This window comes from Phyllostomus discolor, chromosome 6 (genome assembly GCF_004126475.2).
Source record: "Phyllostomus discolor isolate MPI-MPIP mPhyDis1 chromosome 6, mPhyDis1.pri.v3, whole genome shotgun sequence".
NCBI classification, from domain to species: Eukaryota; Metazoa; Chordata; class Mammalia; order Chiroptera; family Phyllostomidae; genus Phyllostomus; species Phyllostomus discolor.
The window spans coordinates 123,142,826-123,162,255 of record NC_040908.2 but is presented as its reverse complement, the minus strand read 5'-3'; the positions used below and the strand labels follow the sequence as shown (position 1 = coordinate 123,162,255).

At 35.6% G+C, this 19,430-nt stretch overlaps 2 protein-coding genes across 2 annotated transcripts; one reads left to right on the top strand and one right to left on the bottom strand.

Moving 5' to 3' along the window:
• Positions 1-2,647: 2,647 nt before the first annotated feature.
• Positions 2,648-6,173, top strand: LOC114498879 (olfactory receptor 51F1). The gene is made up of 2 exons (XM_028514891.2): positions 2,648-2,818; positions 4,869-6,173. The coding sequence occupies exon 2, from the start codon at positions 4,915-4,917 to the stop codon at positions 5,860-5,862; it is 948 nt and encodes a 315-aa protein (XP_028370692.1). The 5' UTR covers positions 2,648-2,818; positions 4,869-4,914; the 3' UTR covers positions 5,863-6,173.
• Positions 6,174-12,455: 6,282 nt separating this feature from the next.
• LOC114498878 (olfactory receptor 51F1-like) lies at positions 12,456-15,838 on the bottom strand. Its single transcript, XM_028514890.2, has 2 exons — positions 15,719-15,838; positions 12,456-13,629 (listed from the first exon to the last, which is right to left on the bottom strand). Exons 1-2 carry the CDS (start codon positions 15,836-15,838, stop codon positions 12,640-12,642), a joined length of 1,110 nt encoding a protein of 369 aa, XP_028370691.2. The 3' UTR covers positions 12,456-12,639.
• Between the last annotated feature and the right edge of the window lie 3,592 nt (positions 15,839-19,430).

The window sequence follows — 19,430 nt, the reverse complement described above, 5'->3', positions numbered from 1 at the left end:
CTACTATTGGAGGAGGAACCTAGCATATAAACTCTATTCTGAATCCAAGCAGCATTTTAGCAGAGTTAAAACTTAACTATTAGTTTCTTCTAGAAATACCTATTTTAAGGCCTCATTTGAAGATCAGTCTTTACAGCGGTAATTGATTTAAAATGAGGTCATTAGGCTGAGCCCTTATCCAATATGACTGGTATCCTTTTAAAAAGGGGGAATGTGGAGACAGAGGCAAGCACACAGGGAGAACAAGTGAACACAAAGGCAGAGATTGATGAATCTACTGAGGAGGTGGAGAGAAAAAAATGCTTCCTAATGGGAGGCCACAAACTCTTTAAACATTATTGACAAACAAGAAAAGTTAAAATCAAATTTATCATCAACATACTGGCAAAAATACCAAACAAATATTATCAAAAATAACCCAGTGAGAATATTTAACAACCATTTAATATATTTTACAACATTAATAGGCCAAAGAGAAAAATTACATGTTTTTTCAATAAATACAAAAAAAATGTTTATTTTGATAGATATTCGTGTTAACACAATAAACTGAATCAGAAACTTACTCATCCAAAATCATGATTAATGTTGAAATGCTAAAAATATTTCTTCTGTTTGGGCACCAGATGGTAGTACCTTCTTCTTAACTTCTACTTAACTTTGAATCAGAGACCTTAAGAAGTATAATGATGAAAAAAAAAAAAAGTACAAGACTGCAGCATTGTAAAGAAGATAAGGTAAAGCAAATTGTTCACAGATGACATGCTCATTCATTTACATAATCAGAAAGAAAAAACCACACACATTAGATAAAGTGATATGAATAAGTGATTATTAGTAATTAGTATCATTATGCAAGATAACTGAATACAAAACAATCTTAAAATAGCAATTATGTTTCTACAAATCAACAGTTAATAAGAAACTAAAATTCTAATATTGTGTCATATAAAATATCATGAGAAATTATATAACTTAAAAAAATCAAATGCATGTAAAATCTAACAATAGAAAAACCTATTAAGCATTAGTAAGATAAATTAAAGATGTATAAATGCTCAGACTTCTCATGTTCATGAATTATAAGGTTCTATATTTTAAATAGATTAGTTCTTCCAGAAATGATCAATAGAGCTATTCAATCCCAATCAACGTCTCAGAAGATTTTCTTGCAGAAGTTCTTCTAAAATTTATATAGAAAGGTGAAGAATCCAGAATTGTCAGTGCTGTTACACAAGAATAAAACTGAAGGACTTACACTGCCAGGCACCAAAGCACAATAGAAAGGCAGTGAAGTATCAGTGCAAGGAGAGACCAACACATAAGTAGAACACAACAGAAAATCTAGAAACAAACCCACATAGAGTTATTTCACATACAGCAAAAGTGATTCCACAGTGTAGTAACAAAAAAAATGTTTACTTCAATAATTGGTCCCACTTCTATCAGATAGCCTTATGTAAAGGAAAGGCACGAATAAGTGATGAGGAGGTAAAGGAACACAGCTCAACAGGAAATAGGCAAAAGATTTGGGAAGGTCAGGCTTTGTGTGATAGCCACTGAAATAAGACCTTCTGTTGTTAAAATCAGTTATAGTCAGCATTCTCCCTGTTTTTGTCACCATTTTAATTGTGTCATTTCTATTATATTTTTTCTAGAAAATGAATCTAACTTCCCTTACAAAAAAACTTGGAAAAGCATTCTTTAAAAGAAAATATTCAAACAACATAAAATATGTCAAAAGCTGTTCCCCCTTGATTAATCATAATGAAAATGAAAATTATAACCTTGGTGAAGTACCAGGAAACACCCAGAAAGGCAAAGAAAACAAATAAAACAACAGTGGTGAAATTTTTCATTCTTTCACACTAATAAAATTTTGCACAGTAATTTGCTCACACTTCATTTTGGTTGAAGTATCAGTTCAGACACTTGATAGGGGTTGCAGGTAAAATTATGGTGTTTGGAGTTAAACAACCCTCACACACTGCTGTTAAAGAGTTCTGAAACAAGAATGTGTAAAATAACAGCCAAATAGAGATTTTTAAATATCTCTATTTAAATGAGAAACATATTACTGGTCTTATTGATATCTAGGCAAATTTGGGGCTTCTCTACAAAGGAGAAAAATAATGGTTGGTGTTGGTCTTTCCCTCACGTATGAATCTAGAATTGCTAGGCCTATAAAGTAATCTGCATCCCTACTCAACTGCCCACATTGACAAAAATGGACAAATTCTCCCAATAGTCTAGGTCCTTCGACTTATTACCACAGAAAAACAGCAAGTGCCAGAGTAAGAATACATTTACATGAGAACTCATTGTTCACACACAGTGACCCCAGCCACTAGCAAAATGGGACCCAATTTATGTATCAGGAGCCACCCCATTTCTTGGGTAAAAGCCAGTGAGTGGCTGGACACAGATGGATTCACGAGTAAATATACCATTCTCCCTATGGATCAATACAGTCATAAAGAAACAGGGCCTTAGAGACTGGTTTGCATCTTTTTATTCCCCAGTGACTGAGCAATGTCTAAATAACCACTTACGTGGATGATTTGGTTTATTTGCATTTAAGGGTCTCATGGAACACTTGTCACTTGAGTTAGTTGCTAAAACCCTTTTGAAACTACACAGCAAAGTCCTGTATTAATAGATGGAGAGAATTCTGCCTGTGACCCCAGGGAGAGTCTCATTTTGCCAATGGTCCCACAGCTCAATCCCACTTGACTATAAAGTCCTTGTTTCCAGAACTGTAACTTGTTTCCTCTCTGCTACTGAAGACAAAAAAGGCTCCCCTTTCCACACTAAGCTGGTAAGAAAGTAGAGAAGGGTGTTCATTGTGTAAACTTTGTGTTTTGACGGTTACCTACTCACAAATACTCATGTGAGCTTGTAGAAAAGTCTGGTAATGTTACGGTCACCCCTATCCTCAGGGATCTGCATAACACACAAACTTCTGAACCCTATTAGACTACGGTTAACTATTGTAATGGTTTTTCTCAGATTGAATGAAAACCTTAGGAACTTGAGAGTAAAAACCAACTGTAATGAAGTTAAAATTAAAATTAAATAGTTCATACCATATTATTTCATAACTAACAATTCCCATACCACTATACCATAAAACCTGTAAGTTCCTGAAGCATAAAAAAAGCATAACCTTGTCCATTTTTTATATCTCACTTGTGTCTGGCACAGAATATATAGTCAATAAATAATATGTATTAAACTAAAAAAAAGTAACTGTAGAAACTTGCATAAAGGGGATGGTAACATGTATACTTATTACAGGGTATTTAGTCTCAGGAAGTAAACTTCTCCTAGAATTTTTAAATGTTTAACTGAAAAATATTAATATAATAATATTTAATATTGCGATTATTTGATTTTGTCTTCCTAAAATTGATTTTAACAATGTAAATGTGTTCATTTAAATATTATTTTTAAAATTTTAATTTAACAAGAATTTATAGAATTTTAACATTCTGTGTGTATTTAGCATTCTGTGTGTATCCCACTGCCTCTCCTTTTCTCTGCAATATCTACTGAGAACCTCTACCTGCTCTTCAAACTAGCATCCATCACTTCATGCTCCTGAAACAGCAGTGAATACCATTTTAATAACTCATGCAGAGCAAAAAATAAATGGGCACTGGTTAAAAAGGAAGGAAATTCTCACACATTCTACAGCATGAATGAACCATGAGGGCATTATGGTAAGGAAAATAAGCTATCACCAGAAAAACAAATACTGCATGACTACAATTGTATGAGATATTTAGAATAGTCAAAACTATTGCATTTGTCATCTATTTGAGGGCTAATTGCTGTCATGCTCTAAATCAAACACCTGTTACTTCCTTAAGGAATTTTCTATACCAATGAATCCCTATCATTGTACATTTTCAAGCTCTCATTATTTACTATGCTTTTAACCTCAGGTTATAAACACAGAAATTTATCTAAGTCTTTATAATCTTGCAAAAATTCTCCATCCACCTTAGAGGTTTTTTCAGTCATGGTCTTTCTCCTTGCCTTCACTGACAAGTCTCTAGAAATATAAACACTGTGCCTCCACTATTTGTTTTTCCATTTATTCCTCATGCTACTGTAGCAGGTTCTCAGCTTCATTATGGACCTTAATTGCTTTTCTTCAAGGTCATTAATGCACCTATTACATGGGCTCTCATTTAAAAATTTTAGCCTTTAGTAGACCTGACCACATAAGCAATTCCTCATTATTGTTCCTGTAACACTGAGTCACCACCATGCTTTCTTCAGTTTTACAGTTCTTGTAAAGTGCCTAGACTCTGCAGGACTGTATCCTCATTGGTTTTCACTTGTAAGTCCATTTTCTGAGGTTGTTCACCCACACTCTTAGGTTAAAATGATTTACAACTTCCAAATATCTAAGGAGCAAAAATCTGAGTTTTTTTTGTCTCCAGCATAAATCTGGAGATTTTTGCCTGGATCTTCACACCAACATGGGCACTGCAGACACAAGGATATATTTAGGTGGATATCCCTTAGTAACTTCATACAGGATATTTAAAACTAAATATACTTACATTTTTTAACAAAGTATTCATAGAATCTTATAATCTAATGGAGCTTTATTATGTTAATAGAGAAAATAACTACCAATAAAATATTTAAAGTTATACAGACATACTTTCCTTGAATTGAAGATTTAAAATGTTTATGTATATAGCCAAATATACCTGATATGAATGCAGAATGTCAATGAACTTCAATTTAGAGTTTTTTCAATTAAAGTTATTTATGAACTTAGAAACCTCTCCTAACCCAAAGAAAATTTACCTAGATATTTTGTGTAACCATGTAATTTCTTATTTCTACAGGATGAGAGCACTGTAAGAAAGAACAAAGGCTACAAATCTACAAAACATGGAGATCTTAAGTAACTTGACATCTACATTTCCAAATTTCTTGTTGGCCGGCATTCCTGGCCTGGAGTCTGCCCACACCTGGATCTCCATTCCCTTCGGCTGTCTTTATGCCATTGCCCTCTCTGGGAACAGCATGATCCTGTTTGTCATCATTACCCACCAGAGTCTCCATGAGCCCATGTACTATTTCCTCTCCATGTTGTCAGCTACTGACCTGGGCTTGACTGTGTCTACAATGTCTACAACATTAGCTATACTTTGGTTTAATGCAAGAGAAATTAGTCTAGATAGCTGTATTATCCAAATGTTTTTTCTTCATGGGTTTACTGTCATGGAATCTGGGGTGCTAGTGGCTATGGCCTTTGACCGCTATGTGGCAATCTGTGACCCTCTAAGGTACACTACTATTCTCACTAATTCCAGGGTTATTCAGATGGGCACCTTAATGATTATACGTAGTGTGGTATTAATAGCACCACTACTCTTGCTCCTTAAGCCCCTGTATTTCTGTAGAGCAAATATCCTTTCCCTTTCTTACTGTTACTATCTAGATGTGATTAAATTAGCATGTTCAGATACTCGGGCCAACAGCATCTGTGGATTAATCGGTCTCATCCTGACCACAGGGGTGGATACACCATGCATTGTCCTCTCTTATATCTTGATCATTCGCTCTGTGCTGAGTATGGCCTCTCCCAAAGAACAACACAAGGTCTTCAGTACTTGTATGTCCCACATTGGAGCAGTAGCCATTTTCTACATCCCCATGATGAGCTTGTCCTTGGTGCATCGCTATGGCCAATCAGCCCCCAAAGTGGTCCATTCAATGATGGCCAATATATACCTGCTTTTGCCCCCTGTGCTCAACCCCATCATCTATAGTGTAAAAACAAAACAGATTCGCAAGGCTATCCTCAGTCTTCTCCTTGCAACTAAGCAGAGGTGATTAATTTTGAGAAAAACTTGATAAAACTTACTTTCACTCTAGAAAAACAACTGTGGTAGGTGACTCACTATTAGATAATTTTTCTCATTTTGTTCAACAAACATTTATTTAGTAAGAATGTTTTGTGTTTTCTATTGTGAAATATATGTATGACATACCACACGAACTTTGTAGTCCAACAGGAATAAAAGCAAAAACTGTAATAATGAAATAACAAAAATAATATTCATAGTAATTAGCATTTATTGATTGTTTATTTTATATTAGGTATCCTACTGTTTCTGAGCTTTATTCAATTTATTCTTCAAAACAACTCAGTGGAACTATTAAATGTCTTAGGCTTGAAGACACTAAAGCTTAGAGACCTATTTACTCATCAAAGGCCAGATATTTAACAGAGCAGTGTTCATTTGAAACTAGGCTTTCTGTATCTTAGACACTGTACTCTTTACTAATGTATTTCATACTCCACCAAAGGCATCTAGAAAACACGTTGTGTAGTCAAAAATAAAGACTAAATTTTCATTTCCGTATGTTGTGGTTTTAAACAGTCATAATGGCTTCCTTAGAGTAGACTTTTGTTTGCTTTCTTATTTATTAATATTACAAAAAGTAGATATGGATATGCCAAAGAGTAAACCATAGATCTGTATGTAGTACTTGATAGTCAATAGTTAAAGCTACAAGGAATATGGATATTTGATAATTCACCACAGGATATGGGGACTCTGTAGGATGAAAAAGAATCATGTAGTAATAGAATATAAGGAAGTCAGGGGCAGAGACTCATAACCATTTTCTTCACAATGGTCCTTGGAATTTAATAAAGTTCATTAACCCTTCTCCACAAGAAAATTACATATAAACACATTCATTTATTTTCCATAAATATCAGAGATGCCATGAAGAGCCTGCATGGCTCTCTTAAGCAATCAAAGAACCAAAGTAAAGAATTCATGGTGTTCAGCCAATAAACAGTTATACATAGCTAGACATAAGCCATTAGACTCCTGGAAAGAGCCTACTGTACTCACAGTAGTACAGTAACTGTATGATACTCACAGTAACTGTATCAATTTGAGAAGGAGGCAGAAACTTAAAACTCAGCTCAGTAAAACTGTAGAAAAACTCAGAGAAAAATGGAAATAGAAACTTAGTGGAAGTCACATCAATTTTTTTGGAGTTGGAAAATTAATCAATAGGAGGGATGCTTCATATATCTCACAAACACTGGGGCAGCAGAGTGGTGGCGCTCACTCCAGCTTGCAAGAATCCATGGTGTGTATTTTCATCTCAGCTCTGTGTTCAGTGATGCCATATTGACAGCTGAAATTGTCCTTATACATACCATGAGAATTGATAAACATTGTGAAGAGGACACTTGTGTTTTTTTTGTTTGCTATCAGAGATACGGTTTTTCAGCACACCAGTGACTGGGGGTCTATCTTATGTTTAGCCTTGTGAAAAGCAATAGAAAAATGAAAGTAAAAATGTATTCCTTGCACTCAAGAAGCTTAAAGGCAAATGTGTGAAGGAGCGACATAAACACATTATAAAATCATACACTAGACTTTGTGGTAGCTTATAATACAAAATTATACCCCTTGTTTGAATAACTATCTGAGTTGAAGTGATTCCAAAGGGAAATGCAGAGTAATAGTATTGGAAGTAACTCTGTGGAAGAATGTAAGAAACACTGAGTCATCATTTTATTTTCATGGGAGAATATTCTCCTGAGTTTTAAATTTATAGGTCCTATCTGGACATAGCATTGAAAAATATGAAAACAAAATCTTTTGTGACATTTTTTTGTTTTCTCTATCAGATTTTTCTTAGCGAATTTAGATAAAAATATGTATATTAGTTGCTTAAGGAACATCTTTTGCTTGAACAATACTATTTTATAGTGGAACTGATTAGATTTGGCTTATAAATTTAGTTCTGCTTCCTGAATATTATATGTCTCCCACATATAATTCTGGTAGCTCTACCTGTCTCTTAGCTGCTTAGAGCTTCAGGAAGCTAAAACATGTAAAATATTAAAGTGGTGGGACTTTTACTTTGAGATGCTTAAAGAGCTACAGCATTGCAAAGTGTGCTCCTAGCAGAATCTCTAAAAACAAACAAAAACACATTAGGTATGTATGGAGACCTCTAGCTAGAAGTGAGGAAGAGAACAAGATGTTGGCAAAGGAGCAATATTCTTCATTATATTTGGAGATTCTCATAAAGTGCAAGCAAAAACTTGGATCATTTTATTTAGCTTGAAATATATTGGTGTTCTACAAAATTCCCAAGATACTATGTAGACATGTTACTTTGTATAATTCTTTCTTGCTTGCTTTTTAAATATTTTCATTATTGTTCAGTTACAGTTGCTCCCAATTTTTCCCCCATTGCTCTCTGCTGCCCTGCCCACTCCCTCTCTCCCACAGGAGTAAAGTAGTGCTTGGCTTAATATGTAGAACAAGCTTGAGGTGAAATTATTTAATTAGCATTCTAATAAATCTCAGTAGCCCAAGAAAGTACCATTAGAAGGATTCTAATAGGAGAGTCTTAAGGATCTGACTAGCTCATTCTATTAGTCACAGGTAGAAATAAAAGAGAGTGATGAAAAAGAAAGCTGTGTGTATGTGAAGGCATACCATTGTGTGCATTGTATTTTTTCCACACACTATGCGATTCCTGATTCTATCATTATGTGCATCTGTCATATTCTCTGACTGTTCTCTTTGTTTGGTCCATCTAGTATATTGCCATTTGGTCTATATATGGAAAAAATGAATTAAAATATTTCCTTTAGAAGACTGGACCTAATGAAATCTCCCAGCCTTGAGGTAAATTACTTTCTCATTTTCTTCATTACTCAGGTTTGCATCCAAGGCTTGTGTTCTCACCACTCCTCTCAAACAACCATTATCTACAAGATGAATCATGCTGTTTTCCACTCTGAAATACCACATGCCTTCCCCTTTTGCTTTTAGTCTGCACTGTATTCATAGTTCCACTCCTTTTATGAATCATTCTTCTACCAACAGAATAAAGCCTCTGAGGAAAATGAGCATGGGGAATAGATAAATTATATAAAGCCAAAAGACCTACCTAAAGGTGTGTTCCATGAGAGGCCCACACCATTCACCAAGGCCATTAGGAATGGGCTGTACAAATCATAACAAGCATCACTAAGGAGTTGAGAAGTGGTTCTTCTCTGCTAACCAGGAACAACAGTAAGAGATGCAGTCATAGAGTCAGGCTCATGAATATCCATGCATATGAGGAAGCCTTGACATAATAGAAGTAAAATAGTGGTGATTAATTACTAAAATCATAAGAACCAACAAAGTCTAAAGGGCAAGCAAGAGATCTTAGTGTGCAAGTAGTTTTGCATGTGGTGAATAGAGCATGACATCCCTGGGGCAAAATAGACAACTGGCCAACAAGGGACTATGTAACATTTGCTACAAGAAGAAAACAAAAATGGACAAGAAGGAGGCTGGATGAGCTGTCATACATTGATGTAAACTTCACCTTGAATTAAGTAGAGAAAGCAAAAACTGGCTTTGGTGGAAAATTATCATCCCACTCTATAATGCAATTCTTCACAGGTTACCAAAGGCCACTGGGGTAACCTCAAGTCAGAGTCACCTGTCAGATGAGACGTGTGCCCTCCTGAAATGCACCTGCCTTAGTTTTCCTGCATTACTCACTCATTGTCTGGAGAAGCTCATGGGAAATGTGACCTCCTTCAAATGTAATGATGGGCTTATGAGCTCAGCAGCTAGCACTGTTTTCCTTCACAGCCTATGGTGTGAAGATCACATTTTAATAACCAGCACATCTCAAAAGAAAGAAAAATTCTTTCAATACAAGGAGAAGCCAAACAATTGAACCTTCAGACAGAGAAGGCAGAGTGGCCAGGCTGCCATGAAGAAGTTTAAGAGTATGTCATTTCCTCCTCCTGTGGTCCCTTGAAGTGTCAGATGCTCAGGAAATGAAGTACCAGGGTGAAGGACATATGAGTATTCCTTTTCAGCCTTTTTTTTAACTCAGAAATTATTTTGAAATATAATGTTAAAAACGCTCATGAGACAGCAACTGATTGGCCTGGCTTGCATCAGGTGGCTAAGCCTCCAGCACTAACCAATCAGGTTCACATGTGCAGGCCTGGTATATTGAGCCCCCTTTTTAGTTTGGGCCTTATGTTTAACCACTATGCTGTATACCTGAAACTGATATAATATTGAATGTCAGCTGTAATTGAAAAATTAAAACAATGTTTTTAAAGAAAAAAAAGTAGAAATATGTTTTGCCACAGAACTACCCAACACCAGTCTAATAGATACTGTTTATTCACCAACAGAGTGCATTCAGAACTTTTGATTTGTGATAAACATTTTTCAGGCAATAGTCACGATCCCAGGGATTAAATAATTGACCAAACAGAAGAATATCTTCAACTTTAAGTTTCTCTTTTGGCACAACTGCTCGAGGCAAATGTACCAAGGATTACAAAGTCCCTGATTACATGAGCAACAGAATAGTTCTATAAAATTATGAAGTGTAAACACATGCATTAACATGTCATATCTCTCCTGTAGGCCTGCAAAAGCAGATTCATATAATTTTGAAGCAAAGATTAAAAAGTAATAAGGATAAAAAACTTTATAAGACATAAAAATTATGAAATGTGCCTCATGTAGAATTTAAATTCTTCTTAAAAATTTCCTGTTCATTATACTAAGTAATTACTTATTCTGACAATCACTGTTTTAGAAATTTAATTTACTATTAATACTTTGCTACTAAGAACAGATAGTGTTATATATCATTAAAATTTTAAAAGTGAATAATTGTTAATCTGAGGCAATTTATGACAATTAAAAAATATGCAAAACCAATTACATGATATATATAGTAATTTAAATATATGTTTCCACCCTGGCTGGTGTGTCTCAGTGGATTGGATGCTGGCTTGTGAACCAAAGGGTCACAGGTTCGATTCCCAGTAAGGACACATGCCTGGGTTGCAGGCCAGGTCCCCAGTTGGGGGCATGTGAGAAGCAACCACATATTGATGTTTTTCTCCCTCTCTTTCTCCCTCCCTTCTCTTCTCTCTAAAAATAAATAAATAAAATCTTTCAAAATAAATATTTTTCTGTACTCATTGCCCTACAGTGCATTAGACAGAAAAGAAATACATTCTTCAAAACTAATTTTACAAATTTATACATTTATATTTCATTATTTATTCATTCAATTCATTCAGTGATTATTTATCAACTACTATGTGTAAAAATAAATAAAACATGCTCTTGGAGGACATGTACTCTGATGAAGTATTTCTACCTGTACCTTTCTACCAAAATAATCCATATACCCCATCAGTACCTCAAAGTCAACAAGTCCAAAATCAAATATATTTTGTCTTATTTACAAACAATCTAATTTGTCTATTAATGAATGAAGTTATTTTTGATAATGAAAGTTTTAAGGTAATTAAAAGATTTCCTTCTTTGAAAAAACTTAACTAAGTGCTCCCCTCACCCAGCAACATGTTTTTCTGTTTAAATTTTATGTGATCAAAACTACATTTTTTTTATCTCCCTTGTGATGGCACCCTTTTTTTCAACCTACCAAAACTGATTTATTGATGTCATCTTTGGCCGTTCTCCTTATCTTTAACATCAAAACTGTTACCATATATTATAAATATAACATCTTTGATGCTGCACTTAATAAAGTTTCACTTAATAAAGTTTCTCATTTCCAACTCCACAATGCTGTGCCTTCAGAATCTCTCTTTGCTTAGGCACATTGTACCAGGTAGCCCTGACCCCATTTTCTCCTTATTGCAATTTATCTTCTATGCAAATGTCAGGTTAATCTTATAGAATCACAAAATTTCTTAAATTAACCTTCAGTAGCTTCTCATGCTCTCCAAATTGTAAACAAATCCCATCAGCCAAGAAAATACAAAATCCTAATCCTGTGTACTTTTCCTTAACATTTTAGGAGATTATCTAGCTCATCACTGTATTCTGCAGATTAAAAAAACTGATGCACTTAGCTATGATGTCTTCTCTTTGAGCTACACAGCTAGCAGAGTACTTTTCTGGTTAGGTAACACTGGAGTCTTAGAACTCTACTATGCAGCTTCTCCAAATGATGGAAATGCTAAAACTATTTGCTGCCATCCTCATTGAGTCTCTTGCCTCCTCTTTTTCCACTTACATAAAAATGTATCCCAACTTATAAGCATGAAGACTTATTTGCAGTAAACCTGGGAATGCAGACATCTCTTAGAGATGTTTATTTCAATTTTTTGAGTAAATTCTCACAGGTGAAATCACTGGATCACTTGGTAATTCTATTTTTAAATTTTATCTGGCCTTTGATAAAGAAATAAATGTCTATAGGCTTAAATTTCTTCATATCTAAAATAATTAATAGTTTCATTGAGTTGTTTTGAAGAATAAATAGAATATACCTCAGAAACAGTTAATAGGATACCTAATATAAAATAAACAATCAATAAATATTAATTACTATGAACATTATTTTTGTTATTTCATTATTACAGTTTTTGCTTTTATTCTTGTTGGACTACAAAGTTCGTGTGGTATGTCATACATATATTTCACAATAGAAAACACAAAACATTCTTACTAAATAAATGTTTGTTGAACAAAATGAGAAAAATTATCTAATAGTGAGTCACCTACCACAGTTGTTTTTCTAGAGTGAAAGTAAGTTTTATCAAGTTTTTCTCAAAATTAATCACCTCTGCTTAGTTGCAAGGAGAAGACTGAGGATAGCCTTGCGAATCTGTTTTGTTTTTACACTATAGATGATGGGGTTGAGCACAGGGGGCAAAAGCAGGTATATATTGGCCATCATTGAATGGACCACTTTGGGGGCTGATTGGCCATAGCGATGCACCAAGGACAAGCTCATCATGGGGATGTAGAAAATGGCTACTGCTCCAATGTGGGACATACAAGTACTGAAGACCTTGTGTTGTTCTTTGGGAGAGGCCATACTCAGCACAGAGCGAATGATCAAGATATAAGAGAGGACAATGCATGGTGTATCCACCCCTGTGGTCAGGATGAGATCGATTAATCCACAGATGCTGTTGGCCCGAGTATCTGAACATGCTAATTTAATCACATCTGGATGGTAACAGTAAGAATGGGAAAGGATATTTGCTCTACAGAAATACAGGGGCTTAAGGAGCAAGAGTAGTGGTGCTATTAATACCACACTACGTATAATCATTAAGGTGCCCATCTGAATAACCCTGGAATTAGTGAGAATAGTAGTGTACCTTAGAGGGTCACAGATTGCCACATAGCGGTCAAAGGCCATAGCCACTAGCACCCCAGATTCCATGACAGTAAACCCATGAAGAAAAAACATTTGGATAATACAGCTATCTAGACTAATTTCTCTTGCATTAAACCAAAGTATAGCTAATGTTGTAGACATTGTAGACACAGTCAAGCCCAGGTCAGTAGCTGACAACATGGAGAGGAAATAGTACATGGGCTCATGGAGACTCTGGTGGGTAATGATGACAAACAGGATCATGCTGTTCCCAGAGAGGGCAATGGCATAAAGACAGCCGAAGGGAATGGAGATCCAGGTGTGGGCAGACTCCAGGCCAGGAATGCCGGCCAACAAGAAATTTGGAAATGTAGATGTCAAGTTACTTAAGATCTCCATGTTTTGTAGATTTGTAGCCTTTGTTCTTACAATGCTCTCATCCTGTAGAAATAAGAAATTACATGATTACACAAATATGTTATAAATTTTCTCTAGGTTAAGAAATTTTTCTAAAAATATAGATAAGTACTTTATCATTGAGAATGCTCTGAATCAAACTGTATTTTATTACATATATGTGTGTGTGTTTTATACAAATGTGTATGTATGTGTGAATGTGCATTTGTGTGTGTTTATTTTTAAGTCCAATGTAAATATGCCAATACAATGTTATAAATATAATTATTTTCTATATTGACAGAATTTAAAGTTCCTTTAAATCACAAGATTAAATCACAAGGCATATGAATAATACCAATGCATTTATTTTGAATGACTTGCATATGCAATGACTAATAGAATTCCACTTAAAGATATCTATCTATGTGTTTGCAGCACTCATGTGGGTATTTATCTGACAGCATTTCCATATTTTTGTTGGTAATGTACATTTGGAATTTGTCATTATATAAGTACAATTTTAATCCAAGAGTGGATGTGAACAACCTCAGAAATTAGATTTATAAGAGTAAACTGGTGAAGATGGAATTTTGTAGAAATTATTGGAAAGGTCTATATAGGATAAACCAAGATAAATCTAGGCAACCCTGTAGGAACCTTAAAATCAAGAGAGCATGGTGTCAGGACAGGGAATTACATGAACAACTGTGCTGAATTGCCTGAGTGGTCAAGTCTTCTAAGATTAAAATTTTCAAATGCTTCTGAGAACACACAAGTGGCCCTAAAAATAGTTGAAATCCAGCATTGAGAGAAGATAACCTGTTACAGTGGCTTTAGGAATGAACAGAAAATAAGTAAATGAGGTATAGTGGCTAATATTTTTGAAAATTTATCAGGGAAGGCAAGGAGAAATATAAGCCATGACCTACTAAGACTGTAAGGTGAATTTGAGGTTTTTCTAAGAATGGAAAAACCTAGACAAATGTACATATTTTCAAACTGATGTTAAAGATTCATACAACACATAAGGAGAGACTAGGAATACAGAATGTTAGTAAATAATGGATGTAGAAAATTCCTTAAGAAAGTAGTGGGTGATTGGATATACAGCATAATAATAATTAGCTCTCAGAAAGATGAGGATCATCATTTCTGCTGACACTAGTAAGTGACAAATGAGTAAGTTGGTGGATGGTTATATAAGGGAAACATCACCCAGTGCTACATTTTTAAAAAATATTTATTGTGGTCAAATACACCAAACATAGAATTTTCCAGCAACCACTTTGAGGTGTGCAGTTCAGTGATATTAAATACATTTGTAATATTGGGCAACCATTGCCACCATCCATCTTATATACATCTTTTCACCTTATAAAAGCGAAACTCTGTGCCCATAAAACTGTATCTTTTTATTTTCCCCCTTCGCAGCCCCTGGCAACCATCACTACATCTTCTCTCTCTGTGATTCTGACTACACTAAGTAACTCATATAAGTGTAGTCATAAAGTATTTGATCTTTTGTGGTGGCTTATTTCACTTATCTTAATGTCTTGAAGAGTCATTAAGGTTATACCATACGTTAGAATGGTCTTCTTTTTTAACCAGTTCCTATTTTTCCTGTGAATTTTTAGGGCAAAATTTACTACTGTTCGAGGAATATGAAGTGATGGACACAGGTTTAAAGATAAAGTACAGGTTTTCAGTAGACATTGCAGACAGTAGAAGAGGCAGTTGAATTAATGCACACAGAAATGTTACAAAGTTTTGTTCAATAAAAAATTTAAAAATAATATTTAAAATACATTTACATTTTTAAAAGCAATTTTAGGAAGACAAAAATCAAATAATAGTGTTATTACTTATTATAATATTAATATTTTTCAATTAACATATTTAAACTACTAGGTAAAGTTAACTACCTGAGAGTAAATAAGTAATAAGACCTGTAATAAGTTTACATGTTACCATTCCCTTTATGAAAGTGTCTACAGTTTCTTTTTAGTACACAGTTCCCAGAGTTTTAATTTAAGTGGAGAAAAATTATTACAATACTCTACGTTAAACTAGTAGTATTCAGACACCTACATGTTATGTGGATCCCTGAGTATAAGGAGGACCCTGGCATTACCTGACTTTTCTGTAAGCCCATATGAATACTTGTGAGTAGATAACAAAGCAGAACATCAACACAATTAACACCTCTCTCTACATCCTCACCATCTTCATATGGAGCCTTTGCTGTCTTCATTACCAGAGTAAGAACAAGTTACAGCTTTAGAGCCATGACTTTATAATAAAGTAGTATATGAGCTGTGGAGCTATGAGTAAAATTTAAATATCCCTAGAGCCATAAAAAGAGAAAAACTTTTCATCTGTAAATATAAGACAACGTTGTGTAATCTCAGAAGGGTTTTAGCTACTAGCTCAAGTGGCAAGTGGTCCACAGGGACCTTAAATGCCAAGCACATAAACCAAATTATCATATAAGTGAATGTTTAGACATTGTTCTGTCACTGGGGAATAGAGAGGTGCATGTCATTGTCTCTGTATTATCAGCATGCTGGGGAGACAGGAAAGCAAACAAGTGTTCACTGGAATAATTATGGTGACAATGAAAGTAGAAGGAACACACACCTCACTCTGCAAAACCTTATTTTTTCCTTACTGCAAAGACCCATAGGGAGGATGACATCCACTCTCGAATCCAACTCTATTCAGTAACTCACTAGCTTTCCCCCAAGAAATGGGTCAGTTTCATATCTATTAAATTCGTCCCATTTTTCTCATGGCTTACCTCACTGTCAATGAATAATGAGTTCTCACATGCGTGTGTTCTTGCTCACATACTTGTAGTTTTCCTGTGGTATCAAGTTTAATATCCTGGACTCATGAAGGGTTTTGTCCAAAAGGTTGGGTATTTATCTTGGGTAGTTGAATAAAAGGCAGATTACTTTATAAGCCCAGCAATGCTACATTCATAGAAAAATTCAAGATACACAGTGAAATATTGTGTTTTCCTTTATATAGAAGCCTCATACTGACAGAGAGCCTCTGTTTGTCTGGATATCAATAAAACCAGTAAATTGTTTCTGGTTTAGTTACTTTTCCTTAATTTGTATTTATCCTTTTACCCACATACTTCCTTGTATGAGAACTCTTAATGGCAGAGTGTTCAATTCTAGTCTGATGAAAATGTCTGGAACCCCTATCAAATGTGTGCACTGATACTTCAACAACAAGGGTAAACTATGAACAAATCATTGTGTAAAATGTTACCTGTCAGTGTCAAAGAATGAAAGTTTCACTGCTATTGCCTAATAGAGTTAATACTGTAGTATACACTTAAATTTGCTAGAAAGATAAATATTATGTTGTGTTCTTACCACAAAAAATTAAATAATAATAGCAGGGATAGGAGGAAACTGGGGAATGATGCATATGATTACGGCCTTGATGGTTTCATGGTTGTACACTTATCCCCAAATTCATCAAGCTGTACACACTATATACACAGTTTTTATGTGTCAATCATACTGCAACAAAGTAGTTAAAAAGATTTCTATGCCAGTTCCACTGAATAAGTTTGCTAAACTAACTACCAATATTTATTCCTCCTATAAAACCTACTGACTGATGCTAGCAGCCACTTGAATACTCATAGCTCATTGTCCAATTCACAAGTCCTCAATGCCCCCAATAAATGAATTGTACCCTACTTGCTTTTTCTCAGTCATTATATCATTGTAATAGAAACTGTATACAGTGTATTAGATATGGTTTATAAATGGAAGTAATATGACATTTTAATTTGCAGACCTACATTAAAAGGCCCTAATTCAACATCAAATGATGACAAATAAATCACATATATAAGTTTTAGGTTCAAAGAAAATGTTCAATGTAGATTAAAATTATTTTTATGTCTAATATATGTAACCAACTTCATTAACTAGTTGACTTAATCCATCAGCCAAATGGAGTTGAATAAAATGACTCCTGTTTTGCTTGTTTATATGATTCTCTTTTCCAAACTGTGAAATAGATCTTTAAGTGTAAGGGATAAACTAAGTAAATAAACAGTGTTAATCACTGACTTTGTGTAAAACACTTGGTCTATAAATGAATGTCAGGTAATAAAACATGTTTGTTTTAGTCTGAACAACCAAGATTAAATAAGATAATGCATTTGAAATTACTTTATAAATATTAATCACTATACAGGTGTTAATATAAACCCTGAGAACCAACTTATTTTTTTTCCTAAAAGTTGCTTCCACTTGACCCACATGTTGCAACAGAGGGGATCTGGCCAGACTGGTGAGCAGAGGAGAGGGACCCACAGACCTGCCCCAGGCTGCCATGGATGAGAATAAGTCTACTAAGACATGATGAGCTTAGGGAGGAGAGGTTGATCAGTCTCTCAGAGGAGAAAAGCCTTAAGCCTCTTTCTCAGTGGGCATTTATTGGGTTTAGTTTGCATAGGAATACAGGGTATATATGTAAAGCTTATCAATCATCATCTGGCAGTAATGATCAAGGAATTGATCATTACATCCAAAGTACTATAAGGGTTTATTCTGAGTCAGGGTCAGATAGATAGATTGAGGCCAAAAGGCCATAAAACTTTAGAAAACACACTCATTTTATGCTTGGACCCTTATCATTTAAATTGAGGGCATTCAGGTTAGCAAAACAGGTTTCACAGGATTTTATGTATTCTCTCTTAGGCCTGATCACCCCAGAGAACCTCCCTTTCCAGCACAGGGCTGCACCTGCCTTCAGCATTGTTTCAGACCTGAATCAGGTGGGGGATGCAGGCAGCCAAGAAATTAGGAGATTTCTTACAGATAGAATGAGGACTCAGTCTATAACAAAGCCAAGGGGTAAAGGTCCATCACCCCTTTTCTATAGTCCCCTAAATCCTTCCCTGATGGCCCCTACATGACTGTGCCTGTCTTAGATTGTTCCTTCCTTGAGGAATCTTACCTGTCATTGACTATCCAGCTATTCTCCAGGGGCCAAGCAGGGTGAAGTAAAAGGAAGAAGAGGTTGCACCCCTGCCAGGAGGATAAGTTTTATCTCCTTAGTGGTTTATGGTCCCAAAGTCTTTTTATTCAGCCTTAGCCATATGGGGTTACAGCTTCTGAAACCAGGCAGGGCAGTTCCCAACAACCCCTGAGTAGGGGTCTGGAAGTACCATAGGCAGCAGGATTAAAATGTGACAGACTCCCATACCCTTGGGGAAGGGTAAACAACTATCATGTCTCATGACACAGCCAGAGGAAGCTTTCACAGAGTATGCCAAGGCTGAAAAGGTCACAACACATGTGTATCATGGAGATGAACATGGTGACAGCTTCACGCCACGCAGAGATCCTGTGTTGGCTAACAAGTATGGTGGACATTGGCCTGGATTGTCTGGCAAGCTAAGCACTTTCCCAGTGCATGGAATTTGGGGGCAGAAGATTTAAATGGAGGGCATGTTGACACTCACCCTTTTTATTCCTTCCCTTCCTAGCCCAGCTGGGAGTCGGAAGTCTGAGTGTTCTCAGACCAGTGGGTCCTGGAAGCCACAAGGCCATCCAACAAGTCCCATGCTCCTCCTCACATGAGAAGCAACAGTGGTCCAGGCGACTGGAGCTGCACTGAGCAGTACTGCCCAGCCAGGTACGTGCACACTGTGGTGAGCCAACAACTGGAGGGACATGGTGTAGGCACTAGGCCAGTGGGCAGCAGCCGGGGAAAAGGGCAGCACTCTGCAAGTAGGACTCCAGCACACACTGCCTGGATAATCATGCTGCACCCATCTGTGTTCCCCAAAGGACAGTATTTTTTAATGG

Bases quoted from the DNA above. Each gene is read 5' to 3' on its own strand.
- LOC114498879 (XM_028514891.2), top strand. From the start codon at position 4,915: ATGGAGATCTTAAGTAACTTGACATCTACATTTCCAAATTTCTTGTTG.
- LOC114498878 (XM_028514890.2), bottom strand. From the start codon at position 15,838: ATGAAGACAGCAAAGGCTCCATATGAAGATGGTGAGGATGTAGAGAGA. The intron at 13,630-15,718 runs GTAATGCCAGGG...TTATTTCTACAG, and splicing joins TGGGCTTACAGAAAAGTCAG to GATGAGAGCATTGTAAGAAC.